Genomic DNA, 23,962 nt, shown 5'->3' on the forward strand with positions numbered 1-23,962 from the left:
TTAACCCTGTATGTTCTACCTTGGTTTGTCTTTCCAACGTGCAATACCTCACACTTGTCAGTATTAAACTCCATCTGCCATTTTTCAGCCCATGGTTCTTTACTGGCAACAACCGAACTCGGCACATATGTACAGATCAATACGCACCTAATAGCACACGCAACAACGTGTTGCTACAACATAAAGTAGTTCCATATTATACAGTAGCTATACGGCACAGAATACTTTTTCCTCTTTGGTACTTATATCCTGTGCCTCCAAATTACTTACAGAAATTCCTGCCGTTCTGTTGTCATCCATTCCAGTATTCTTTACTTACTAATTCAGACCAATTCTTCTCTCATGCCTCTGTAATTCTCTTTATTCTACGGTTATATTGACACATTTCACGTTAGCTTCTCCTTCTCGCATTTCAGGGTGAATTCCATTATATTAAGATCATTTCCCCCTCTTGGTTCTTTCGCCGTAAGTTCTCTAATTAATTCCGGTTCGTTGCACAACACCCAATCGAGAATAGCTGATCCCCAGCTGGGCTCAACCAGGAGCTGCTCTAAAAAGACATCTTGTGGGCATTCTAGGAAACCTCCTCTTGGGATCCAGCACCTCCCTGATATTCCCAATATATTTGCATGACTATCTGCCAAGAATACTGTAATATTGCTGTTTTGGCATGTATTTTCCTTGTCCCATTGTGATTTGTGGAAGATATACATACTACTGTTTTGGGTCTCTGTGAAACTCCCATTGGTGTCTTTTCACTCTTGCTATTCCTTTGTTCTACCCACAATGACACAACACTTTCCGACTCTATGCTACCTCTTTCTAATGATTTGATTTTATTTTTTACCAACAGAACCATACAACCTTCTCTGCCTCCCTGTGTGTCCTATTCAAGAAACATACAAGTATATGGGACACAAGAGACCCTGCAGATACTGGGAATCTAGAGCAACACACACAATGTGCTGGAGGAGATCAGCAGGTTAGGCAGCATCTATGGTTGGGAATCAACATTTTGGGCCAAGACCCTTCCTTCATCAGAACTCTTGATACCCAGGTACCTGGAATATCAATAAGCAGAGAAAATAGAAAGTAGTGTGAAAAAGAGAAAACATATGACAAAATTGACTTCAAGGCTTAAGAACATTTGCCAAACATATTTCCATGGTATAGCAAATACAACAAAGGCAATAAACTCTTTCACTATTCCAATATTAACATATTCCTTGGCAAAATATCTTGGTTCCATTCCGATCTGGAAACTTTACAAAGAAAAATAAGAACTGAAATGACAAATTCAGAAAAGACTATTTACACTCAAACACACTTAGATTAACACTACCGAGGACAGAAGGAGGAAGAGCTATAAACGACATTAAAAAAAATCACTCAACAGTCAGATAAGATTTCTAAATTATATATTACCGGAGAAAGAGTTTAAAACAAAACTGATTCATTTGTCCCAGATCCAGAATATTAAACTCCAGTCCCATTAAAGGTGAATGTGCAGCAGAAGAAACTCCTCCCATGCCCAGTGACCAGGGTCCAGAACTGGATGATCAGTGGGAAAAATTGCAGAGTTCAACATAGTTTTAAACTTAAAACTTTTCTGACTCCAGTAGTGTGTCATAAGGTTACGTACGTGACTGAACCCCTTCCACATTCACAGCAGGTAAACAGCATCTCTGCTGTGTGAACTCACTGGTGTCTCCTAGACCAAATAGCTGGGTGAATCCCTTCCTTCAGTTCAAGCAGGTGAATGGCCTCTTTCCAATGTGTACTCACTGGTGTGCCAGTAGGTCGGATGACCGAGTGAATCCCTTCCCACACAACGAACAGCTGAACAGCTTCTCCCCAGTGTGAACTCTCTGATGTATCTTCAGTTGAAATGACCGAGTGAATCCTTTCCCACAGTCTGAGCAGGTGAATGGCCATACTCCAGTGTGGACTGACTGGTGTCTCTGGAGAGTGGATGAGTGATTGAATCCTTTCCCACAGTCTGGGCAGTTGAACAGCCACTTCCCTGTGTGGGCTGATTGGTATGTCTGTAGGCTGGATAACTGAGTGAATCTCTTCCCACAATCTGAGCAGGTGAACAACCTCTCCCCAGTGTGAACTGACTGATGTGTCAGCAGGTGAGATGACAAAGTGAATCCCTTCCCACAGTCTGAGCAGGTGAACGGCCACTCCCCAGTGTGAACTGACTGGTGTCTTAGTAAGTGAGATGACGAAGTGAATCCCATCCCACAGTCTGAGCAGGTAAACGGCCTCTCCCTGGTGTGAACTGACTGGTGAGCCAGAAGGTTGGATGATTGAGAGAATCCCTTCCCACATTCTGAGCAGGTGAATGGCCACACTCCAGTGTGAACTGATTGGTGTGTCTTTAGGCCAGATGACCTAGTGAATCCTTTCCCACAGTCTGAGCAGGTGTATGGCCATTTCCCAGTGTGAACTGACTGGTGTGCCTGTAGGTGGGATGACCGAGTGAATCCCTTCCCACAGTCTGAGCAGGTGAACGGTCTCTCCCCAGTGTGAACTCGCTGATGTACCTTCAGTTGAGATGACAGAATAAATCCTTTCCCACAGTCTGAGCAGGTAAACGGCCTCTCCGCTGTGTGAACTGCCTGGTGTGCCTGCAGGTTGGATGAGCGAGCGAATCCCTTCCCACATTCTGAGCAGGTGAATGGCCTCTCCCCAGTGTGAACTGTTTGGTGAGCTAGTAGGTTTGATGAGCGAGCGAATCCCTTCCCACAGTCCGAGCAGGTGAATGGCCGTTCCCCGGTGTGAACTGACTGGTGAGCCATTAGGTCAGATGACCGACTGAATCCTTCCCCACAAATTCAGCAGGTGGCCAGCCTCTGCCCAGTGTGAACTGATTGGTGTGTCCGCAGGTAGGATGACTGACTAATTCCCTTCCCACATACAGAACAGTGAGTGGCCTTGTCCCAGTGTGGAATTGCTGATGGACTTTCAGTTGAGATGACTGAGTGAATCCATTCCAATAGTGTGAGCAGGAAGGATGATTGAGTGAATCCCTTGATCCACTTCCTAATGGACAGGAAGGACAAAACTGGCGTGTTGTCTCTGAGATTCTGGGAGACAAATTCCTTGTCGTTCTTAACCTGTGAAAAGATTTACAAAATACATCAGTGGGTGAAGGACAACATTTCAGATGAGATCACTTTAGTCACCAAGATGTGATCTGACATCACACTGTGCTTGGGCCCTGACGATTTCTGCACTTGTCTTCCGCAGAGTCCCAGGGTTCCACGCTAATGTGCCTTAAGACAGCAAACACCCCCACCTCTGTAATCTGTACAGGGTCCATGAAGTTGATGCTGCTTTGCCTCACTTCTATAGACCCTGCGTCCAACTCCTGAAAAATAGAGATGCAAAAAAAAAAAAAAAAAAAAAAAAAAATTAAATCTCCCCCATCTATTTTGTCTCCTCACATAGATTACCATTCTGATCATCCAGAGTGGGCATGTTTCTGTACTGACCTTCTCCATGTTTCTGTGGCAGAGAAGCTGGACAAACTTGACTGGAAGGGGAAACTGGTAGGAATGACAATGGAGCAGCAATGGCTGGAGTTTCTGGGAGCAACTCGGGAGCTGAGTGATAGATACATCCCAAAGAAGTGGAAGCATTGTAAAGGCAGGAGGACACAACCATGGCTGAAAAGAGAAGCCTAAGCCAACATAAGAACCAAAGAGACGGCAAACAAAAGAACAAAAAGTATTAGGAAGCTTTTAGAAAGCAACTGACGACAACTAAAAAAAAACATCAGATGAGCTCAGGGCATGAAATTATGATTATTGTAGTCATTAATGAATCTTGGTCGCACCCAACAGTCTGAGGCATTTAGAGGAACAAAATATCCGGGGCCTCGATATCCCTTGAAAACCAAGGTTCCCTGCACCAGTTAACTTTCAACTTTTACTTTGACAGGCACATACAAACCCTACACCCTCAAAACTTCACTTCTGAAGGCCTCCCACTTACCAAGTACTCCTTTGCCAGAAAACAGCCTGTCCCAAACCACACTTGTCAGATCCTTTCTGATACCATCAAAATTGACCTTTCTCCAATTGAGAATTGAACCCATGGTTCAGTCCTCACTTTTTCTATATTAACTTGGAATCTCCTGACATTATGATCACTACATACAAAGTGTTCCGATACACTAATTTCTGTTACTAGCCCTGGATTATTTTCTAATAGCTTATTGCACACTTCTATGTCGGGAGTTCTACGTGCTGACTTCGGGCACATTTGACAAACTCTACCCATCCAGTCCTTTTATATATGGGAGCCCCAGTAATCTTTGGGAATTTAAAATCGCTCACTATATGAAGCATTCTTTCTTGGCATAGTCTGTGATCTCTCCACAAATTTATTTCTCTGAATTCCTCAGATTGTTGGGTGCAAACAAGTCCCAGTAATGGCTACAATATCACATTCCATGCCCTGAGGTCTCTGGTGTCAAGAAAACAACCTCTCTTTCATTGTCACAAAAACAAAGGAGCTGATTGTGGACTACAGGAAGAATGGAGACAGGCCAGCCCATATTTGCACCAATGGATCTGGGGTTGAGAGGGTGAACAGCTTTAAGTTCCTCGTCAGACACATCACAGAGGATCTCATGTGGTCTGTACAACAGTGCCTCTTTCCCCTCAGACAATTGTAAGAAGTTTGAAATGCAGCCCCAAATCCAAAGAACTTTCTGCAGGGACACAACTGAGAGCATCCTGACTGGCTGCATCACTGCCTGGCATGGGAACTGTACTTCCCTCAATCACAGACTTTGTAGAGTGGTGTGTACAGCCCAGCACATCTGCAGTTGTGAACTTCCCATGATTCAGGACATTTACAAAGACAGGAGTATAAAAAGGACCCGAAGGATCATTGGGGACCCGAGTCACCCCAACCACAAACTGTTCCAGCTGCTACCATCTGGGAAACAGTACCGCAGCATTAAAGCCAGAACCAACAGGATCCGGGACAGCTTCTTCCACCAGGCCATCAGACTGCTTAATTCATGCTGATACAATTGCATTTCTAAGTTATAGTGACTGTCGTGTTCTATTATAACTTACTAAAAATTGTATGTTGCACATTCAGACGGAGATGTGACATAAAGATTTTTACTCCTCATGTATGTGAAGGATGGAAGTAATAAAGTCAATTCAATTCAATTCACCCTCTCCACTATCTGTTCTGTCATTCTGGCTCCCATTCCCACTACAACTTCAGTTTAACCCAGCCTGTCTTCACCACACTAGCACCAGCAAGCCTTTCCACTACGACATTAGTCCCCTTCTAGTTCTGGTACCCTAACTACTGAATCCACATCACCCCTTTGACTTTCCTCTGCCAGGTAACCCCCCCCCCCCCCCCCCCGCACCTCCTCCAACAGTTTCTAAAGTGGTAGAACAGAGAACACAGAAAACCTACAGCACAATACAGGCCCCTCTGCCCACAAAGCTGTGCCGATCATGACCCTGGCTTAGGACTACCTGGGCTTACCCATAGCCCTCTATTTTTCTAAGCTCCATGTAGCCATCCAGGAGTCTCTTAAAAGACCCTATTGTTTCTGCCTCCACCACCACCGCCAGCAGCCCATCCCATGCACTCACCACTCTCTGCTTAAAAAAAAACTTACCCCTGATGTCTCCTCTGTACCCACTTCCAAGCACCTTAGAACTATGCCCTCTCGTGCTTGCCATTTCAGCACTGGGAAAAAGCATCTGATTATCCACATGATCAATGCCTCTCATTATCTCGTACACCTCTATTAGGTCACCTCTCATCCTCCGTCACTCCAAGGATAAAAGGCCGAGATCACTCAACTTATTCTCATAAACCATGCTCCCTAATCGACACAAAGTCCTTGTAAATTTCCTCTGCACCCTTTCTATGGTCTACCTGTTGTTGTGGGGGATGGCCACAAGAGTACTGTACACTGCGATGGCTCTTTAACCTCATTCCCCTTCCTGACTCTCACCCAGTTTCATGTGTCCTACACCTTGGGTGTAACTCACCTCTGTTCAATGTCATATCAATCACCCCTCCGACTGCTGATGAATCCAGAATTCATTCATTCCCAGCTCCAACTCCTTAAACTGGTGACACAACATGTGCACACTGAATGTTATATATGGAGGTTCTCATTTTAACAGCTAGCAAATCATGGTCAATAATCATTTTTATCTGCTCTGGGTTTGATTGATTTCATCTGCACTCTCACACAACCTACGTAGCAGGTCTGTAGCGGGTAATGAAGAATTTTCTCAACAGAGCATTTGAACACCGTCCATACGTGATTTGCTTGCTAACTGATGCTATAAAAAGTCATTTTTTCAAATATCGCTCCACTTCTTCCCACTTGCAAATTCTCCAGCAACTTTTGCGTCACCACAATACACACAGGTAACACCAGTTTCTGTTTTGTACATAAATATTTCCCCTGAACCCTCCCCCAGGTGACTGACAGTGGTAAACTCATTGATGGCAATGGCAATGAATATGAAGGGAAGGCAGTAGTCTGTCCCATTGGAGTCTGGCACATTTGTGATGTGAAAGCTACTTGTTGCCCAGTGCAAAGGTGTTTGATATCATTATGTACCCAGACAGAGTGGGTCAAAACATGTTCTCACGGGTGGAAAAGTCCAGAACAAGAGGAGGTAGAACAAGCAAAACACACAAAATGCTGGAGGAACTCAGCAGGGCAGGCAGCATCTCTGGAAAAGAGTACTAATGCTGAGTTCCTCCAACAATTTGTGTGTGTTGCTTGCATTTCCAGCATCTGCAGATTTTCTCTTGTTTGTGATTGGAAGTAGAACAAAGGTGATTTTCTCACCTGCTGATGTAAAAGATTATGTTCCCTTTCCCCGAGTTCCCAATCCTTGCATTTCGATAGCTGGAGCTCAGCTCTGTCTGAGAGATCCATCGGTTCCCATTCCCTCATCAGCCGGAAGCTCCCTGGGGCCCGTGTGCAGATCGTGGGGCTGAGAGAGAGGGACGAGAGCAGGACTGTCCCGGGATTGCGGGTCACGGTATCCGCATCTCACAACAATTGTCCCGAAGTCAGTCTTAAAATCCCGCCCGGAGATTCTCTCTTACCTCTTGCCGATCCTCCCGAGGCCTTTGTGTATTGCGCGCATGAGTGATATTCGGGAAAATGCGCAATCCTGACGGCTGCGAATGTGATCGGTGCTTCAGCGACGGCTAAATTTCCAACTCCCGGCTTTATGGGTAACCAGGGCACCATTAAAAGTTTCCGCAAGCACCGCTTCCATGTCCATACCTCAGTTTTTTTTGTGTGTATAGAAAACTCAGCGGCTATTTTAACACAGAAAGCGGCTCCCATAAACAACATACTCTATAGCAACTGGTATTCCGTGTATCTAATACCGAAGTACAACCCTCTTACAAAGGCAGAGTGGCGGGCAACTGGAGTCTCTGCCTGCGGTGGGAAACCCCACCAGTCACGTGATCTCATTTGCCCCTCCAATTTGACCGCGGATGGGCAGCATCTGCGCGTATGTTTCCGAGGCCCCGCCCTCTGGATGATGTAACACTGACGCCGCGCATGCTCACTGCATCCAGATGGGTGGTGTTTTCCTTTCCGCTCAGTGCTGAAGCCGATTCATCTGCGGCAGCGGGATCGGGAAAGGTCGGGATCACTGTCCACGGGCCGAAGTTTTCACTTTCCCATCGGTGAGTATTGAGACCGATCCCGAGCGGGGAGATCTGATGTGGGCCGTGATCCCCGAACTGAGGGCCAGTTACTCATTCAGTACCCAGTTATCTGGGCTCGTCAGAAATGTGTCGACTTCACTGAATCTGCATTGAACGATCCAAACCAGGATCCCAGGCTGTCTATTTCCACAGAATTGAAATAGGAGTCCCGTCAGCCGGTCACGTGAGGCTGTTTACCGCCAATCTGCCCCGCCCTCCGCTTTGTGACGTAGGATCACGTGGTGTGCCAGCCGTGGGGCTGGTGTGTGAGTGGCAGATTCAGCTGTTGACTCTGTGAGGCTGGGTCCTGGTGCATCACAGTTTTTGATCCAAGTAAAATGGACCCGGGGTCGAGCTGCCCGGGTTTATGAGGCGCTGAGTTCTGGGATCAGATCTTTGTTTCTGGAGTTCCTTTGGAAACAATGACTGCTGATCTGAGGAGAGACTCGAGGAAATCTGCGGATGCTGGAATTTCAAGCAACACACATAAAAGTTGCTGGTGAACACAGCAGGTCAGGCAGCATCTCTAGAAAGAGGTACAGTTAGGACAAGGGTCTCGGCCCGAAACGTCGACTGTACCTCTTCCTAGAGATGCTGCCTGGCCTGCTGCGTTCACCAGCAACTTTTATGTGTGTTGCTTGTAACCTGAGGAGAGGATGCGTTCCCATTCCATCCTCACAGGTAGTGGCTGCTCTGTGTTTGCATCAGTAGAAATAAAATAGACCAGTGTTCAAACTGTGTTTGGAAATTCCCCCTCACTGTCACCTGTCTATCAGGCAGTGGAAATAAAACAAGATGCAGGAGATCGGCACTAAAAACTGAAAATGTGTGAGGCCATTCTGATAAAACGTTATTAACCTGAATCGTTACGTTTGTTCCTCTCCCCACAGCTGTTCCTTACCTGCTGAGTGTTTCTGGTAATTCCAGTTTTTTTAATGTCACTCACCCTGGTGTGGTTTATATTTCCTGAAATGAACCTGTTTTAACCTGGAAATGCAAATGGCTCGTTCTGTGATAGTAGAACATGAAAGAAAGCACAACTTTTCCCTGGTACCAACTTGTCTGTTATTCCTGGAAATGTGTCCTGTACATTTGTTGCTATCAAGGTTTACAAGAATAATCTCAGGAATGATCGGCTTTATGTATTGTCACGTACCCCGTGACGGGTTAAAGAACCAGCAGAAATTGAAAACAGTTTGGAGTCCTGTATTGCTATTAACTAATACTATTTATTAGTAACTATGCAATACAGTAATATAAATGCAGATATATCAAACAGGTTAGCAATGAATATGGAAATCAAGCTTCTTCAAGTCTAAGGGTAAATAGATAGTCTTACGATGATGAGTAAAGTTCAGTTCAGTTTGTGGTATTGAGTTGAGTAGTGATGGAGAGAGAGAGAGAGGGAGAGATTTGAGTCTTCAGGTGAGCTGATGCTGTCGATCTTCCCGTTGTCCTCTGAAATCCTTTTGAAGTCACTGACTGTGACCACAACAAAGGGGGCCGTTCTTCTGTGGTGGAATTATCAACCCACGCGAGGGTTGGACACACAAATAGCTCCCCACCGGTCACACCCTTTTCACACTTCAAGAGCCGCTGATCGATTCTCCAAAACCCACCTTTTCTATGGGCACAACAAAGCTCATTCAGTGTCCAAAACCATTGTGTCTGTAGGTCTATCATCTGACCTTCTATTTATCTCACCGCACTGAATACCAACTGCCTATCAAGTAGCTCCTCCCTTCTCTCTGTAAGAATACAGAAGCTGAGAGTGTCCCTGCAAAAGTGTAAACATACTGCTGAAAAACCATAACATCATCTCAAAGCAGTCTTCGTCTCTCTCTCCTTCTTTCTCTCTCTTTTAACAAGGTGTCTGGTGTTGAATACACCTCTCTCTCTTTTCAAAAGCACAGTTCATAGGGGTAATTCACGACCCCTGTCACACCCCCTTCTTCAAAAAAAAATTGACACAGGCAAAACTTTTAGTTTAAATGGAAATTACAGAGTTTAAAACAATACATGTATAATTTTCAGATAACAGAGCAAAAACGTGTACAATTTCTAACTTAACATCTGGATAAATAATCAGCTATAATATTGTCAGTACCTTTCACGTGTTTGATTTTCAGATCATATTCTTGCAATATCAGACTCCAATTTAAGAACCATCTATTTTTATCCTTCATCTTAGTTAGAAACACCAATGGATTGTGATCCATGTAAACCACAAGTTGTCTCTGGGCAGGACAAATATAGACTTCAAAATATTGTAAAGCCAGAATAAGTGCTAGTAATTCCTTTTCAACAGTGGAATAAATTTTCTGGTGCCCATTAAATTTCTTGGAGAAATAAGCTACTGGGTGTTCAATGTCATCCACACCCTTCTGTAACAGTACTGCCCCAGCAGCTTCGTCACTCGCGTCTGTTGCTATAGAAAATGGTTTGGAAAAATCAGATGCTTTGAGCACATGGTGATAACACAGGATGGTTTTTAGTTGTTCAAATGCCTTCTGGCAAAGGTCACTCCATACAAATCTTTCACTCTTCGCTAGGAGTTTTGTTAGGGGGAGAGCGATGTCAGCAAAGGTCTTACAAAACTTACGATAATACCCAACCATTCCTAAAAATCTCCTCAAAGCTTTCTTGCCGGTTGGAACAGGAACCTCAGCAATAGCTTGAACCTTGGCCTGTACAGGAGCCAGTTTGCCCTGGCCTTCTACAGAGCCCAGATATGTAACTGTGGCATAGCCAGATTCACTCTTATCCAGGATCACAGTAAGATTGGCCTTGGAAAGTCTTTCAAACAGTTTTTCTGGACCTGCAATATGCTCTTCTTACATGTCATTCCAGACCACTAAATCATCAATATAAGCCCCCGTGTTTTCTAAACCTCTAATCATAGAATGGATCATTCTTTGAAATGTCCCTGGAGCATTTTTCATCCCGAAGAATAAAACATTATACTCATATATTCCAGATGATGCCAAAAATGCTGATATTTCTTTAGCCCTCTCTGTTAAAGAAACACCCCAGTATCCTTTTAACAGGTCAATTTTTGTAAGGTATTTAGCCTTTCCCACTCTATCAGTATAGTCATCCACTCTCTTTCCTTGTTCCTTCTTGTTTCCAGTTTCTTGTTCAACCATTTTACTTTTCTCTAAATTCATTCCATAAGGATGCTCTTTGATCGGCTGGGCTGAATTTACAATGACGTCATGTCCTGCAGAGATACACTGTCTTAGAATGTCAGGAAATAAATCTTAATGCTTGCTAATTAATTCTTGCAATTGTTTTTGCAGTGTAGCTTCCAACTGATGGACCTTATCAGTAATATTTTTCAAAACAATGGAATTCTTAAATCTTGTTGATACTAGATTCAAGATTCAAAAAACTTTATTGTCATTCTAACCATGCATCAGCTCTGCAGGGCAGAATGAGACAGCGTTTCTCAGGGGCAGTGTAATCATAACATAGCAAATGCAACACTAAATAATAAACATAACAATAAATAGTAAAACACAACAGCCACATGTCAGTTAAAATCAATTATAAGTGTCCAGTGCAAGTTAAAAGTGTCCAAAGCAGAGTCAGGTGGAGCAGCTATTTAGCAGTCTGACTGCCTGTGGGAGAGTGCTGTTGTGGTTTTAGTTTTGATGCTCCTGTAACGTTTGCCCGATGGCAGAAGAACAAACAGTTCATGGAGAGGGTGTGAGGGGTCTTTGATGATGTACCGTGTCTTCTGGAGGCATCGACTCTGAAAGAGGCCTTGGACAGAAGGTAGGGAAACCCCAATAACCTTCTCTGCTCCCCTAACCACCCTCTGCAAGGCTTTTTTTGCAGCTGGAGTACCAGGTTGTGATGCAAAAGGTCAGCACACTCTCAACCACGCCTCTGTAGAATGTAGTTAAGATCTTAGTGGAGAGTGATGCTTGTTTAAGCTTCCTCAGAAAGTGCAATCTCTGCTGGGCCTGTTTCACAATCCCAGTGGTGTTCCTGGACCAGGTGAGATTGTCCGAGATCTGCACCCCAAGGAACTTGATGTTTTCCACTCTCTCCACTGTGGAGCCGCTGATGCTGAGGGGTGTGTGCTCAGTAGGTTAAAATGATTCTGCACCTCTTCCCCAGCCATCACAACTCCATTTGTTTTCATAACAGTACCCACAGGTGCTACCTTATCAAACAAGTGTTTTATTTTAATTTGAACATTCTGCAAACTTTCCTTTGCAAGGTCACAGACCTTGTTAAGTCTCTCCCGCATATTGACCCATATTTCCAAATCAGACCATAGTTCTCCGAGTAGGGTCAAAGGTCATTTTGGCCTGTGACCGCACACAGGTTCAAATAGACTACACTCCAATGATTTTTGAATCGAATCTCCAACAAATAAGAGTAGGGGAACCCCCTCATGCTGTTTTTTTTTTTTCCATTTTCCACACAATATGTTTTAATCATGGCCTTAAGAGTGGAGTTGAACCATTCCAAGGCTCCCTCGGACTCTGTGTGATATGCAGATGACCCAATGTACCTAGCTCCCAATTCTACGACTATCCCCTGGAATGTTCTCGAAGTAAAGTTACTACCCTGGTCAAATTGAATTTCTTTGGGGAGACCTACCAGTGTGAAAAACTTACTGAGTGCTTTTACCACAGTCTTGGCCTTGATGTTTCCAAGAGGAACGGCTTCAGGGAACCTAGACACAGCACATATAATTGTTAACACATATTGATGACCAGCTGCAGTCTTTGGAAATGGGCCTACACAATCCACTATGAGCCTGGAAAAAGGCTCACCAAAGGCAGGTATTGGTCTAAGTGCTGCTACTTGAATAACCTGATTAGATTTCCCTCAACCTGACAGGTATGGCAAGTCCTGCAAAAATTCACAACATCCTTTCTTAAATTAGGCCAGTAAAGTTCCTTCATAATCCTGTTTCCCCCGGCATTTTTAAAGTATGACTATTCACTGTCTTTCTCACTCCATGATGTCCACCTAAAGGCATACTGTGAGCCATGTTTAAAATTTCAGCCCTGTAAACTTTCGGAAGCACTACCTGATGCACAACAGCCCAATCCTCACTTGCAGGCACAGTGGCTGATCTCCACTTCCTTATCAACACCCCATCTTTAAGATAATATCCTGCTGACTCTCTCTGAACCTCCTCTTCTGTGAGAGCTGTCTCCTTTAAAGCCATCATTTCAGAATCTCGCTTCTGTTCCTCTATAAATTCCTCCCTCAATAAGGACAAACCTTTCCCATACACCTTACTCTCATCACCTTCACTACCCTCCAAGTCCTGCTGGAATATGGAAGGTAGAAAAGTCTATCACACATCATCATCTTGGAGAGGTGTCAACCTCCCCCTCATTGTTTACTAAACTTAGCATGATCACCAGACTTATAAAAACCATGTGTATATTGTGGAAGATCCACTCATCCAAACAATCCACTTATCTGATTTCTATGACCTCTTTTTTGACTTGTTTCCATAGCAACTCCTACAGATGGCTTTTTCTCAAAACCGTAACTAATGCGTGGCTGAGGGATTGGAGCAGGGGGCAGGGATTCAAGTTTTTGGATCATTGGGACCTCTTTTGGCGCAGGCGTGACCTGTACAAAAAGGACGGGTTACACTTGAATCCTAGGGGGACCAATATCCTGGCAGGGAGATTAGCGAGGGTTACTGAGGTGACTTTAAACTAGAATGGTTGGGGGGTGGGAATCAAATTAAAGAGGCTAGGCGAGAGGAGGTTAGTTCACAACAGGGGGCTGGGAACCAGTGCAGAGAGACAGAGGGGTGTAAAGTGAGGGTAGAAGCAAAACGTACTAAGGAGAAAAGTAAAAGTGGCAGGCCGACAAATCCAGGGCAAGCATTAAAAAGGGCCACTTTTCAACATAATTGTATAAGGGCTAAGAGAGTTGTAAAAGAGCGCCTGAAGGCTTTGTGTGTCAATGCAAGGAGCATTCGTAACAAGGTGGATGAATTGAAAGTGCAGATTGTTATTAATGATTATGATATAGTTGGGATCACAGAGACATGGCTCCAGGGTGACCAAGGATGGGAGCTCAACATTCAGGGATATTCAATATTCAGGAGGGATAGACATGAAAGAAAAGGAGGTGGGGTGGCGTTGCTGGTTAGAGAGGAGATTAACACAATAGAAAGGAAGGACATAAGCCGGGAAGATGTGGAATCGATATGGGTAGAGCTGCGTAACACTAAGGGGCAGAAGACGCTGGTGGGAGTTGTGTACAGGCCACCTAACAGTAGTAGTGAGGTCAGACATGGTATTAAACAGGAAATTAGAAATGTGTGCAATAAAGGAACAGCAGTTATAATGGGTGACTTCAATCTACATGTAGATTGGGTGAACCAAATTGGTAAAGGTGCTGAGGAAGAGGATTTCTTGGAATGTATGCGGGATGGTTTTTTGAACCAACATGTCGAGGAACCAACTAGAGAGCAGGCTATTCTGGATTGGGTTTTGAGCAATGAGGAAGGGTTAATTAGCAATCTTGTCATGAGAGGCCCCTTCGGTAAGAGTGACCATAATATGGTGGAATTCTTCATTAAGATGGAGAGTGACATAGTTAATTCAGAAACAAAGGTTCTGAACTTAAAGAGGGGTAACTTTGAAGGTATGAGACGTGAATTAGCTAAGATAGACTGGCAAATGACACTTAAAGGATTGACGGTGGATATGCAATGGCAAGCATTTAAAGGTTGCATGGATGAACCACAAGAATTGTTCATCCCAGTTTGGCAAAAGAATAAATCAAAGAAGGTAGTGCACCCATGGCTGACAAGAGAAATTAGGGATAGTATCAATTCCAAAGAAGAAGCATACAAATTAGCCGGAAAAAGTGGCTCACCTGAGGACTGGGAGAAATTCAGAGTTCAGCAGAGGAGGACAAAGGGCTTAATTAGGAAGGGGAAAAAAGATTATGAGAGAAAACTGGCAGGGAACATAAAAACTGACTGTAAAAGCTTTTATAGATCTGTAAAAAGGAAAAGACTGGTAAAGACAAATGTAGGTCCCCTACAGACAGAAACAGGTGAATTGATTATGGGGAGCAAGGACATGGCAGACCAATTGGATAATTACTTTGGTTCTGTCTTCACTAAGGAGGACATAAATAATCTTCCAGAAATAGTAGGGGACAGAGGGTCCAGTGAGATGGAGGAACTGAGCGAAATACATGTTAGTAGGGAAGTGGTGTTAGGTAAATTGAAGGGATTGAAGGCAGATAAATCCCCAGGGCCAGATGGTCTGCATCCCAGAGTGCTTAGGGAAGTAGCCCAAGAAATAGTGGATGCATTAGTGATAATTTTTCAAAACTCGTTAGATTCTGGACTAGTTCCTGAGGATTGGAGGGTGGCTAATGTAACCCCACTTTTTAAAAAAGGAGGGAGAGAGAAACCGGGGAATTATAGACCGGTTAGCCTAACGTCGGTGGTGGGGAAACCGCTGGAGTCAGTTATCAAAGATGTGATAAAGACGGAAATACTTATGTGCATTCTCCTGCAGGGGTTTGAGATCCAGTTGTCAAAGGGAAGGCAGGTAAGAACTGCCACCATCTGACAAGTGGACTGCCTTAGTCAGGTTACAGCTATATGTGTATATATATATATATATATATATATATATATACACTAACCCCAGACATTACTATTGGAAGATGTTATTTGAACTGGTACGCCCACCAAGTCTGTTGGTGCAAAACTTAATTACTTAGATAAGAGAGTTCGCTAAATCAAGGTTTTAATTACAGATGGATGCACTGTCCCAGCCTTATCAGTTATTCCCTTTGCAAGGCCCTGACTAAATTACAGACAGATGATCATTCCTGTGATTATTCCCATCACTTCGCTATCCAGCCCGATTAAAATTAGTTCCCAAAGATTCAACTCCTCCTATTTTTCTGGACTCCAAAGCGGCATTGGACTATGTTAACTGTAGTTTGGTTGCAGCCGAGGTTTGAATGGTTTTAGGTCTGGTGAATTATTGTTATTTCAGAAAGAAAAGAAGCTTTCAAGATTTCTGATTTACTTCAGATGTCCTTTGATCGATGGACCATTTAAAGAAGATGTGAACTTTTTGATGTGACTGATGAATGACATTTCCGAAATCTGTTTGGTTTACTGAGCGAATTAACACAGCGAACAGATTATTAACCAGTTTGATTATTTGTGCCTATCCTCTTTTTTCCATTAACTAAGTTACAGTGTTCATAGTTCATAAGGACTTTTTCTTATATATACATAGTTGGGAGTGCTTAGAAGATAGATAGTTAGTTTTCTCTTCTAAAAACAGATTTTCATTGGGTGTGTAAGTTAAATGGAAAATGGTGCTGATTTTTCTTCCTTAGAGATTACAAAGACATTCTTCTTTTTGTTTAACTTTATGGTTTTGGCATTTTTGGAGATTGTTTCTGCATTCCCCAGCTTATTTTTAAGGATTAAGTATAAACATTTTTTTCCCTCTGCAGGGCTTTCCTATTTTAGGGCTGTGTGTTTTTTTCTGTAACTGGGGGGAGGAATTAAGGAAAGCTTTTAAAATCACCATTAAAATGGGCAGCTCGCAAAGTGTGTCTCTTTTTTTACTTCTATGGGGACGCATTTTGGCTCTTTTTGTCCGAATTTCGGGCTTTTCAGTGTGATGGGAGGACTGGGGTTAGTATTGAGTTATAAGATTAATTGTAGGATTAATTTTAGTTTTCTTTATTGTATTTTTTTCCCATTACGGAGTTCCGGAGCGTGCGTGTTTTGTATATGGTTATACTTATCACCGCCAGTTTTGATTAGCCTGCGCTGGTATGCGTGTAATTATGTGTTAAATAATTTCTTTATTTCGTGGTAGCTAAACAGATAATCATTATAAGTTGGAACGTATGTGTTTGGAATCATCCTATTAAGTGAAAGAAGACTTTTAAAATCATTAATCAATTCCAACCCAATATAATTTTTGTTCAACAAACACATATCAAAACGGGCGATCAAAATAGGTTTTTTTAAAATGTGGAAGGGCCTTCAATTTCACGCTACTTGGCAAAATAAAACAAAGGGAGTATCTAATTTTATTAAATCTAATATTTTGTTTATCCAAGAAGACATTGTGTCAGATATTAATGGTAGATTTTTAATTGTTAAAGGAACAATTTGTAATAGAAAAATTGTCCTGGTTAATCTGTGTGGACATAATGTAGATGATCCTCCTTGTTTTTAAAAATGTATTTACTTTATTGCCGGATTTAAATGAATATAGGTTGTTAATGTTTGGTGATTTCAACTGTTGTTTAAGTCCTTTGATTGACAAGAGTTCAACCAATCAGTGGCTTCCGAGTTGTTCTGCATCACTTATTAACTCCTTTTTAATTGATTATTGCCTGGTTGAGGTTTGGAGACATTGCATCCAAATGATAGAGATTATTCTTTTTTTTCACATGTTCATATAAAAAAAAATTGAGATTCGATTATTTTATAACTGATCTCCGATTTCTGTCCAAAGTCCAGAAATGTGAATATGATGCTATCATTTTCTCGGATAATGCGCCTTTAAACTTAGCTTTTGAATTGAATTATGTCGTTATAGCATATTTGCCTTGGCGTTTTCCAGAAAATTGATTACAAAGTTTGGACTTCGTCAAATTTATTGAGACTCAGGTAATTTTTTTTTTCTTTTTAATAATATGGGAGATGTGTCAAAATTGATTATATGGGATATATTTAAAGCATACAGTGTTTTGCGCGGTCAGATATCTCCTATTTAGCTAAGCTTAAGAAACGGACGAAAACAGAGTTAGATAAGATTTCAAAATAAATTAAAGACTTGCGGAATAATTATGCAATCTCTCCTAACAGTGATTTATTCAAACAAAGGGTTGAACTACCATCACAATATAATTTATGATCAACTTATTCTAATGACAGAAATTTTCTTAAATTGAAAAGTCAATTTTATGTGTTTGGAGATAAAAATAATAGGCTTTCTTTTTAAATCTTTCTATTGGACAGAATGCAACTTGGACAGAAATTTTCAAGTTCTGTCCAAGTTGCATGCCATCTTGGACAATGTCTCCCATCCACTACATAATGTACTGGGTGGGCACAGGAGTACATTCAGCCAGAGACTCATTCCACCGAGATGCAGCACAGAGCGTCATAGGAAGTCATTCCTGCCTGTGGCCATCAAACTTTACAACTCCTCCCTTGGAGGGTCAGACACCCTGAGCCAGTAGGCTGGTCCTGGACTTATTTCCTGGCATAATTTACATATTACTATTTAACTATTTATGGTTTTATTACTATTTATTATTTATGGTGCAACTGTAACGAAAAGCAATTTCCTCCGGGATCAATAAAATATGACTATGACTACCAAGTTCATAAACATAATAACAACAGTGATATGAAGAGATTGGAATTACCTTATTGTTAATAAACATATACAAAGTACTACAAATAGTACATGTGTAATAGACTTCCAAACTCTCGATATAGTTAATCATGAAGAAAAAAATAAATAAAAAGAAAGGGATGTTGCAAAGAAGAACCCCAAAAATCAAAAGAGAGCTAAAAAATAGAACTAATTGCTAAACCCCCCAGAAAAGCAAACAGAACAAAACCAATATATTAGATTAGATCGAATACATTCATTAATGTCGTCAGCTCAGCTCCTCTATTCACATATTCTAAGTTAGTAAAAAGGATTCGGAAAAGGTCAAACTACATCATATGAAAATGTTGAATAAATAGCTTACAAGTCTCTTCAAATTTAACCGAAGGATCAAAAATTACACTTCTGATTTTTTCTAAATTGAAACATGATATAGTTTGGGAAAACCATTGAAATGTAGTCGGGGGGTTGGTCTCTTTCCAATTCAATAAAACGGACCTTCTGGCCATTAATGTAACAAAGGCAACCATCTGACAGGCTGAAGAGGATAAAGGTCTATGTTCCATCATTGGCCAACAAAAAATTGCTGTAATAGGATGGGGTTGTAAATAAAAATGCAAAACTTTTGAAATAATATCAAAAATAGCTTTCCAGAATTTTTCCAAGAGAGGGCAGGACCATAACATACGAGTCAAAGAAGCCACCTCAAAGTGACATCTGTCACAAATAGGATTTATATGGGAGTAAAAACGAGCTAGATTAAGTTTAGATATGTGGGCCCTATGCACTGCCTTAAATTGTATCATAATATAGTTAGCCCATATAGAGGAAGATATATAGGTAAGTGAAGTTGAAGTTCCCTTTCCCATTCATTTTTAAATTTATCAGATCTACCTGGCTGTATTTTCATAATTATGTCATAAATAGTTGTTATTAATCCCTTCTGATAAGGATTTAAACCAAAAATGTTGTCGGTGACGTCAGTGGAGTGTGAAATCGGAAAGGTAGGCATCATTGCTAATAATAGTCATAATGAGATGCTAATAATCAGCTGTTAGCATCTCAGATAAAAGCAGCTACAGCCGAAAGACCCACTTTAAAAATTCAGAAGAGAGATGGTAGTTTATCATGTAATTATGAAGACATTAATACAAATTTTCAAGACTTTTACATTGACGTTTATAAATCTCAGTTTTCAGTTGATCCTTCTAAAATGAATGCCTATTTACAAAAGATCAATTTTTCTCAAATTTCTGTTGATGATCAACAAACTCTTGATGCTCCTATCACTGAAAATGAAATTCAGAAAGCTTTTTTTTCCAATGCAATCTGGTAAAGCTCCTGGACTGGATGGTTATTCTGTAGGATATTATATAAAAGAATGAAAAATTGCTTTCTCCATATTTGTTGGAAATGCTTAAAGATTCTCTTTTGATAGGAGAGTTACCTCCCACATTTTATGAAGCTTCTATTTCTTTAATTCTTAAGAAAGATAAAGACCCAACACACTGTGCTTCATATAGACCTATTTCATTATTAAATAAGGATGCTACAGTTATTTCAAAAATAATGGCTGATAGGCTGGAGAATATACCAGCTAAAATGATCTCTTAGGACCAAACAGGTTTTGTAAAGGGCCGTTATTCCTTCTCTAACACTCGGAGACTGTTAAATGTTATATATTCATCCTTTTCTAAGACTCCCCAAATGCATTGTCTCTCTCGATGCTGAAAAGGCATTTGACAGAGTTGAATGGAAAACTTATTTAACGTTTTGGAGAAATACAGCTTTGGTATTAATTTTAATAAGTGGATTAGAATGATATCTGAAAGCTTTATTGCTACACTTATTACCAATAATTGCAGATCTCCTTTTTCTCGGCTTTCGCAGGGTACGAGGCAAGGATGTCCACTAAGTCCCCTGTTATTTAATTTGGTGCTGGAACCCTTGGCTATTGCACTTTGTGAAGCTAAAGATATCCATGGGATTTTCATAAATAGGACTATTCATAAGATCTCCCTTTATGCTGACAATCTCTTAGTTTATATGTCGAATCCTGAAGAATACATTCCTAGTTTATTGAAACTATTAAACGAATTTGGAAAGTTTTCGAGATATAAATTAAACCTTCATAAAAGTGAATTAGTTCCTCTAAATGATTCTGCTTCTATATATGATGACATTCCTTTTAAAGTTTGTAGATGGAATCCACTTACACTGTTAGCCGGCCGAATTCATGCAGTTAAAATGATGATTTTACGAAAATATTTATATGTATTTCAAAATATCCCTTTGTTTAACTAAGAAGCTTTTTGATCAGGTTAACCCTATTATCTCATCTTTTGTTTGGAATTGTCATAAGGTGGTGGCTGGGAACGGACCCAAGTGGAAGACACAGACACTGAAGTACTAGGGACAGGACTAGGATACAGGGCGAGGGCTAGGACATTGACACAAAAACCAGGAACCCAGAACAGGACTGGACAAGAGAGCTAGGAGCCCGGGCTTGGACTCCGAGCCAGAGACTGGAGAAGGATCCAGAATCTGGGTCTTGCCTCTGGCTCGGACCCCACAAGTAGGCAAGGACGTGACTTGGCTGGCAGGCAGGACGAGGCTGGAGTCTTCAGGCTTGAGGTGAGGCAAGGCTGGAGGCTGGAGACTTGAGGCGAGGCTGGAGGCTGGAGACTTGAGGCGAGGCTGGAGGCTGGAGACTTGAGGCGAGGCTGGAGGCTGGGGACTTGAGGCGAGGCTGGAGGCTGGAGACGAGGCGAGGCTGGAGGCTGGAGTCTTGAGGCGAGGCTGGAGGCTGGAGACGAGGCGAGGCTGGAGACGAGGCGAGGCTGGAGGCTGGAGACGAGGTGAGGCTGGAGTCTTGAGGCGAGGCTGGAGGCTGGAGACGAGGCGAGGCTGGAGACGAGGCGAGGCTGGAGGCTGGAGACTTGAGGCGAGGCTGGAGGCTGGAGACTTGAGGCGAGGCTGGAGGCTGGGGACTTGAGGCGAGGCTGGAGGCTGGAGACGAGGCGAGGCTGGAGGCTGGAGTCTTGAGGCGAGGCTGGAGGCTGGAGACAAGGCGAGGCTGGAGACGAGGCGAGGCTGGAGGCTGGAGACTTGAGGTGAGGCTGGAGACTTGAGGCGAGGCTGGAGGCTGGAGACTTGAGGCGAGGCTGGAGGCTGGAGACGAGGCGAGGCTGGAAGCTGGGGACTTGAGGCGAGGCTGGAGGCTGGAGACGAGGCGAGGCTGGAGGCTGGAGTCTTGAGGCGAGGCTGGAGGCTGGAGACGAGGCGAGGCTGGAGACGAGGCGAGGCTGGAGGCTGGAGACTTGAGGTGAGGCTGGAGTCTTGAGGCGAGGCTGGAGGCTGGAGACTTGAGGCAAGGCTGGAGACTTGAGGCGAGGCTGGAGGCTGGAGATAAGACGAGGCTGGAGGCTGGAGACTTGAGGCGAGGCTGGAGGCTGGAGACGAGGTGAGGCTGGAGGCTGGAGTCTTGAGGCGAGGCTGGAGGCTGGAGACTTGAGGCGAGGCTGGAGGCTGGAGACGAGGCGAGGCTGGAGTCTTGAGGTGAGGCTGGAGTCTTGAGGCGAGGCTGGAGGCTGGAGACTTGAGGCGAGGCTGGAGGCTGGAGACGAGGCGAGGCTGGAGGCTGGGGACTTGAGGCGAGGCTGGAGGCTGGAGACGAGGCGAGGCTGGAGGCTGGAGTCTTGAGGCGAGACTGGAGGCTGGAGACTTGAGGCGAGGCTGGAAGCTGGAGACGAGGCGAGGCTGGAGGCTGGAGTCTTGAGGCGAGACTGGAGGCTGGAGACTTGAGGCGAGGCTGGAAGCTGGAGACGAGGCGAGGCTGGAGGCTGGAGACTTGAGGTGAGGCTGGAGTCTTGAGGCGAGGCTGGAGGCTGGAGACTTGAGGCGAGGCTGGAGGCTGGAGATGAGACGAGGCTGGAGGCTGGAGACGAGGCTGGAGACTTGAGGCGAGGCTGGAGGCTGGAGACGAGGCGAGGCTGGAGGCTGGAGTCTTGAGGCGAGGCTGGAGGCTGGAGAATTGAGGCGAGGCTGGAGGCTGGAGACGAGGCAAGGCTGGAGTCTTGAGGCGAGGCTGTAGGCTGGAGACTTAAGGCGAGGCTGGAGGCTGGAGACGAGGCGAGGCTGGAGACTTGAGGCGAGGCTGGAGGCTGGAGACTTGAGGTGAGGCTGGAGTCTTGAGGCGAGGCTGGAGGCTGGAGACTTGAGGCGAGGCTGGAGACTTGAGGCGAGGCTGGAGGCTGGAGACGAGGCTGGAGACTTGAGGCGAGGCTGGAGGCTGGAGACGAGGCGAGGCTGGAGGCTGGAGATGAGACGAGGCTGGAGGCTGGAGACGAGGCTGGAGACTTGAGGCGAGGCTGGAGACGAGGCGAGGCTGGAGGCTGGAGTCTTGAGGCGAGGCTGGAGGTTGGAGACTTGAGGCGAGGCTGGAGGCTGGAGACGAGGCGAGGCTGGAGGCTGGAGTCTTGAGGTGAGGCTGGAGACTGGAGACTTAAGGCGAGGCTGGAGGCTGGAGACTTGAGGCGAGGCTGGAGGCAGGCTTGGCTGGAGACTTGAGGCTTGGGGTCTTGAAGCTTGGCTTGTGGCGTGGCTCGAGGCTTGGGGTCTTGAAGCTCCTCCTGAGCAGGGCGCGGATCACCACCCGCCAGAGAAAAGGGACAGGAAGGGACAGAACTAACCGTAGGGTAACGGCAATACGGCCTGGCTTGCCCAACAGAGGCAAGGGATAGGAAGGGACAGAACCAACCGTAGGGTAATGGCAATACGGCCTGGCTTACCCGACGGAGGCTAGGGACAGGAAGGGACAGAGCCAACCGCAGGGTAATGGCAAGACGGCCTGACTTACCCAGCAGAGGCAAGGGACAGGGAGGAAGCTAGGTGCAGGGTGGCTCCAAGACTACAGGCAAGGCGATGCGAGAGTTACTGGAAAGACAAGGCAGGGCTTCAGGCGTGGAAACAGAAGGCAGGGGAAAGGGTACAAGGAGTAAGGACAAGAATATCTAGCAGCCATACCCTGGTCTCTGGAGGTATTAATGTAGCCAGCCCCAATGAGAAATAGCTGCCTCAATTAGTGCTCAACAGGAACAGAAACAGGGTAGACAGGAAAACCTGGAGCAAGGGTTGATGGACCGGACCATTAACCGGAATGCAAATTTCACGGTCCGGACCATGACAGGAAAAATAAAAGACTAAGAATTGATATATATCATTTACAAAAATTAAAAGAGGATGGAGGTCTTGCTCTGCCTAATTTAAGAATGTATTATTGGGCTGTTAATATACATTATATGTGTTTTTCGTTAAATTGGACTTATAAAAATGAACGATCACCTTGGGTTGATTTGGAATTGAAAGCTGTGAAACAGTTTCATTTAACCTCATTATTAGGACCTTCTATACCTGTACAACTGGCCAAAATTGCTGAATTAAATTTATATCCTGTGATTAAGCAGTCATTATGAATTTGGTTCCAGTTTCGTAATTTTTTTTGATCTCAAAAAATTTAAACTTTTTAGTTTATTGAAATTATTTATTTAAACCTTCATTAAGAGATCCTACCTTTCTTCTTTGGAGGAATAAAGGAGTTTATTGCTTCATTCATCTGTTCCAAGATGGCCGATTGATGTCTTTTGAGAGTTTAGCAACTAAATACTCTCGCTTGTATTCACATTTCCTGCAATATCTTTAGGTCTGTCTCTTTTACAAGAATATTTAAGTAATTTTCCATATATACAGGATTCTGTCCTGTTATATTTTATTTCAAAAATGAGCCCTTTTGTGAAAGGTTTTATTGGGAAAATTTATAATTTATTGTT

The 23,962-nt window shown here is 43.6% G+C and overlaps 3 protein-coding genes across 9 annotated transcripts in view; 2 read left to right on the forward strand and 1 right to left on the reverse strand.

Moving 5' to 3' along the window:
* LOC140206809 (NACHT, LRR and PYD domains-containing protein 3-like) overlaps positions 1 to 5,143 on the forward strand; it is a 36,379-nt gene extending 31,236 nt beyond the window's left edge. Inside the window, exons 14-15 of the mRNA XM_072275042.1 lie at positions 854 to 1,057; positions 4,415 to 5,143. The gene's annotated coding sequence lies outside the window, so the exon portion shown is untranslated. The remainder of the gene's footprint in view (positions 1 to 853; positions 1,058 to 4,414) is intronic.
* Positions 1 to 7,941, reverse strand: LOC140206811 (uncharacterized). Of its 2 annotated transcripts, none has more exons than XM_072275043.1 (2): positions 7,123 to 7,941; positions 1 to 3,122 (listed from the first exon to the last, which is right to left on the reverse strand). In XM_072275043.1, the coding sequence occupies exon 2, from the start codon at positions 2,802 to 2,804 to the stop codon at positions 1,782 to 1,784; it is 1,023 nt and encodes a 340-aa protein (XP_072131144.1). In that variant the 5' UTR covers positions 2,805 to 3,122; positions 7,123 to 7,941; the 3' UTR covers positions 1 to 1,781. The 2 variants fall into 2 exon arrangements, with proteins under 2 accessions (XP_072131144.1, XP_072131145.1); XM_072275044.1 differs by lacking the exon at positions 7,123 to 7,941 and adding an exon at positions 6,860 to 7,113.
* Positions 7,587 to 23,962, forward strand: part of LOC140206812 (uncharacterized) — a 27,987-nt gene continuing 11,611 nt past the window's right edge. For 3 of the 6 annotated variants that reach the window (XM_072275047.1, XM_072275049.1, XM_072275045.1), the window contains exons 1-3: positions 7,587 to 7,719; positions 17,331 to 17,401; positions 20,025 to 22,617. The gene's annotated coding sequence lies outside the window, so the exon portion shown is untranslated. The remainder of the gene's footprint in view (positions 7,720 to 17,330; positions 17,402 to 20,024; positions 22,618 to 23,962) is intronic. The other 3 variants (XM_072275048.1, XM_072275046.1, XM_072275050.1) reach the window with 3 other exon arrangements.

This window comes from Mobula birostris, chromosome 13 (assembly GCF_030028105.1).
Source record: "Mobula birostris isolate sMobBir1 chromosome 13, sMobBir1.hap1, whole genome shotgun sequence".
Lineage (NCBI taxonomy): Eukaryota > Metazoa > Chordata > Chondrichthyes > Myliobatiformes > Myliobatidae > Mobula > Mobula birostris.